The sequence below is a fragment of the Capsicum annuum genome, chromosome 4, assembly GCF_002878395.1.
Source record: "Capsicum annuum cultivar UCD-10X-F1 chromosome 4, UCD10Xv1.1, whole genome shotgun sequence".
Taxonomy (NCBI): Eukaryota; Viridiplantae; Streptophyta; class Magnoliopsida; order Solanales; family Solanaceae; genus Capsicum; species Capsicum annuum.
The window spans coordinates 124,837,397-124,842,149 of record NC_061114.1 but is presented as its reverse complement, the minus strand read 5'-3'; the positions used below and the strand labels follow the sequence as shown (position 1 = coordinate 124,842,149).

General features: G+C 35.2%; 1 protein-coding gene across 1 annotated transcript; it reads right to left on the bottom strand.

The window, feature by feature from the left end:
• Positions 1–353: 353 nt before the first annotated feature.
• LOC107846406 lies at positions 354–665 on the bottom strand. The gene has a single exon (XM_016690811.2). The coding sequence runs from the start codon at positions 540–542 to the stop codon at positions 369–371; it is 174 nt and encodes a 57-aa protein (XP_016546297.1). The 5' UTR covers positions 543–665; the 3' UTR covers positions 354–368.
• Between the last annotated feature and the right edge of the window lie 4,088 nt (positions 666–4,753).

Sequence of the window (4,753 nt, the reverse complement as noted above, 5' to 3'; positions counted from 1 at the left end):
GTTCGGAGTGTTCTGATGATGCTTGTGATCTTGAATAAATAATTTATAGTATTAATCTATCGGTATCTTGTTTCTTTTATTATCTAGCGGTGTATTATCCCATTTTATTGTTTATTTTTATGTTTTTTATTTGTTATACTGTTACCTGTCGTAAGCCAAGTATCTATCAAAAACAACCTCTCTGGCATTGACTGTGTACACTTTACCCTCTCCAGACCCCCGCTTTGTGGTAATACACTGAGTATATTTTTGTTGTTGTATTAGCTACCCTATGTAATTAGGTCGGTATATTTTCTACTTCACGTAATTTTTCCAAAAGTAAACCGCAAGAAAGCTAAAAAAAAAATATAAGCATAAAGAATGAAACTTTACAGTTTAAATGAAAAGACAAAGGAAAGAAAGGAGAAATTTACATGTCCCATGATTTTCTGAAGATTGGAGTTGTTGTTGGCAAACAAGTACATGAGACCAATTGGAACTGATACATATACTGCAAATTTTACTATCTCTAATACACCTTTTGATGTTCCAATTGACGACATCCTTTGAAAACTTCTACTGATTAACTGAAAATCTGATAAAACTGAGAGGAACAAGAGGATGACAACTTTGATGTGTGGAGCTTTTTTATGCCCTTTTTTCGAGTGAGAAGGGAAAGGGGATGTGGGCTGGGTCGGGTCGGGTCAAGGAATTTTTGGGTGGACCGATATTGCTCTGATTTAACCTAAAATTGTTTTGCTGTTCTATTCCAATAGGGATAAAGTATACTCAAATTAATTTCGGAATTAGTTACCCATTCTCCCTGACGCCAGACAAACATTAAAAGTAGAAGCTGTACTATAATTGATAAAAAAGATTATAAATACCTACATAAGGTCCAAGTTTATATGCTCTCAATGATGGTAACTTAATCATACCACGTTTCAGTACATGTGGGAATTCCTCCAAACCTATCTTACCGTGACCAATCACATAGGATATTCGAGCCCATTACCTACCCCATAAGTCCATATCAAGTGACACATAAGTAGAACTAGTACATGCAGAATGTAGTGTGTTACATACTACACCCCTTAGAAACATTCATCCTCAAATGCTAGCATAACTAGCTAACCTAAACGAATATAACACTAAGTTTAAACTCATTGTTATCCACATAACACTTGTGTATTTATACTTGTTTATTCCCCAAATCAGTATCCTTGGACCAAGTCTTTAGTTTCAAACAAATGAGGGTATTTTGACTTTATTGCTTCTTCGGCTTCCCATGTTATTTCTTCTACTTGCGGGCTCCTCCAAAGCACTTTTACTGAAGCTACTCCTTTATTTCTTAGCTTCTTAACGTTCTGATCTGGTATAGGAGTAGTCACTTCTTCATAGGTGAGTTCTTCCATAACCTGTACATCTTTAGTAGGAGTAATATGACATGAATCTCTTATGCACTTGTGGAGTATTGAGACATGAAACACCGGATGCACTATTGAAAGTTCTTGGGGTAGGTCTAACTCATATTCCACTTGGCTAAATATTTGAATAATTTTATATGGCCCTATGAATCGGGGACTTAGTTTTCCCATTTTACTAAATCTCATTACCCCTTTCATTGGAGACATCTTTAAGAACACCCAATCTCCTATAGGAAATTGTAACCCTCTTCTTCTAGTATCCGCATATGATTTATGTCGTCTTTGAGCTATTTCTAATCATTGTTTTATCACCTTAACTTTTTATATAGCTTGATGAATAAGATCTGGCCTAAATAAGGTAGTTTCACCCATTTCAAACCACCTAATTGGTGATCTACATTTTCTGCTATATAAAGCTTCATAATGTTCCATTTTAATACTCGGGTGATAACTACTTTTGTATGCAAACTTAATTAGTGGCAAATGATCATCCTAAATAACTTTGAAGTCCAATACATAAGCACGCAACATATCAGAATTCCACCTGGCCATCCATTTGAGGGTGAAAAGTTGTTCTTAAACTCACTTACGTTCCCAAAGTATTCGTGAATGACCTCCAAGAATGTGCGGTAAATTGAGCTCCATGCAGCCGGACTATCTCTTTAATATATAATTTTGCATACTCTTCAACTGTGTACATAGTCTTAACAGATAGAAAGTGTGCTGATTTGGTGAGTTTATCAAATATTACCCATATAGAATCAAACTTTCAAGACAAGCGAGGTAGACTAGTGATGAAATCCATGTTGATCATATCCCACTTCCAAGTTGGGAGCTCCACAAGCTGCATATAACCTCCTAGCATTTGGTGCTCCACTTTAACTTGTTGACAATTTGGATATTTAGGTACAAATTCTGCAATGTTCTTCTTCATGTCGCCCCACCAATACACCTCTTTCATGTCATGATACATTTTAGTTAAACCAGGATGGATAGAATTTCTTGAATGATGTGTGTCTGTCACAATCAACTTTCTTAGCCCATCTACATTAGGTAAACATAATATATTTTGGTATCGAAGTATTCCCTTTTCTATAAGATCAAATGCCTTTGTCATACCTTGTTGTACATTTTCCTTAATCTATAAAAGAATAGGATCTATGTATTGTTTCTCTTTAAATTTAGCTACTAATGAGGATTCTACTTTATTTTGCACAATAACGACTTTTTCTGAAGATTCAATAAGGTGAAACACTAAGCTAGCTAATTGGTGTAGATCCCTAGCTATCCCTTGCCTTTCCTTGGGCTGCCTATAATTACTTGCCATTGTCTTATGACTTAGTGCATCAGCTACCACATTTTCTTTGCCCGGATGATAAAAGATATCAACATCATAGACTTTTAACAACTAATGTCATCTTCGCTGCATCAAATTTAGGTCCCTCTGGTTAAAGAGGTATTGCAAACTCTTGTGGTTGGTATATATATCAACAGTGGAGCCATATTTTTAAAGAAAATATAACTTCTGCTAGCTCAAGATCATGTGTTGGATAATTCTTATAATGTAGAAGCAATTGTCTTGAGGCGTAAACTATTAATTTATGATGTTGCATTAAAACACATCCTAAGCCAACTGCTGAAGCATCACAAAATACCACAGAGCCTTTTGTGCTATCCGGAAGTACCAATATAGGTGTAGAAGTCAACTTATTCTTCAAATCTTGAAAACTTCTTTCATAAATTTCATCCCATTGAAACTTAGCTTCTTTATTTGTTAACTTTGTTAGAGGTGTAGATATAGAAGAAAAACCCTCAACGAACCTTCTATAATAACCTGCAAAGCCTAGGAAACTATGAACCTCCGTAGGCGTCATGGTTCTTGGCTAGTTCTTCACTACCTCTATCTTTTAAGAATCAACTATTATTCCTTCATCAGATACAATATGATGCAAGAATGCTACCAATTTTAACCAAAACTCACATTTGGAGAACTTTGCTTACAACTTACAATTGCGAAGGATTTGTAAAACCTGTTGCAAATGATTTGCATGGTTTTCTTCTGATCTTGAATACACCAGAATATGATCTATAAATATGATAACAAATACATCCAAGAGTGGATTAAACACTCTATTCATCAAATCCATGAAAGCTGCAGGTATATTAGTTAGACCAAATGACATAACTAAAAACTCAAAATGACCATATCATATTAAAAAAGACGTTTTAGGTATATCTTTCTCCTTCACTCTAAGTTGGTGATAACCTGACCTCAAATCAATCTTTGAGAAACACATAGCACCTTGTAACTGATCAAACAAATCATCAATTCTAGGAAGGGGATATTTGTTCTTAATTCTCACCTTATTCAATTGTCAATAATCAATACACATTTTTAATGTGCCATCTTTCTTACGTTCAAATAACATGGGTGCTCCCCAACGAGATATACTAGGCCTTATGAAACCTTTTCCGACAAATCTTTTGATTGTTCCTTCAATTCATGTAATTCTGCAGGGGCCATTCTATAAGGTGGAATAGAAATCAGTTGAGTACCTGGGATCACCTCAATACCAAACTCTACTTCTCTTTCCAGAAGTAAACCCAAAAGCTCTTCAGGAAATAAGTCAAGAAATTTATTTACCACTAAGATGAATTGAAGAGTTAGTGACTCCGCGTCTATATCTTTCACCTTTAATAGATGGAATATGTATTCTTTGGATATCATATTTCTTTCCTTAATATAAGAAATATACTTACCCCTTGGTGCCCCAATATTACCCCTCCACTTAAGGACTGCTTTCTTTGGAAAATTGAAATGCACCCTCTTAGCTCGGCAATCCACTATGGCATAACAAGAAGACAACTAATCCATACCCATTATAACATCAAAATCTACCATTTCAAGCTCCATAAGGTAATACAATGTATCACGATTACAAAAAGTTACTATATAATTACTGTAAACTCTTCTAGATATAATAGATTCGCCAATTAGTATAGACACTTTAAATAGCTTAGCTAGCGATTCTGGTGTTCTTTTGAACTTTCCAGCAATTAATGGAGTGACATATGATAATGTAGAGCCAGGATCAATTAATGCATATACCTTATGTGAAAAGATGGACAATGTACCTGTAACGACGTCAAGAGAAGCCTCCAAATTTTATCAACCAACTAGAGCATATGTATGATTATGAACACCACTAGAACTAGTTCCCTTAACACCCTTACTACAACCAGTAGGTATCTGATAACCCCTACCAAAAGAAGGAATCGAGAATGATGATGCAACAGTAGATCCAGTAGGTCGTGTTATATCAGCCATGCCCCTTTTTGGGAAATCT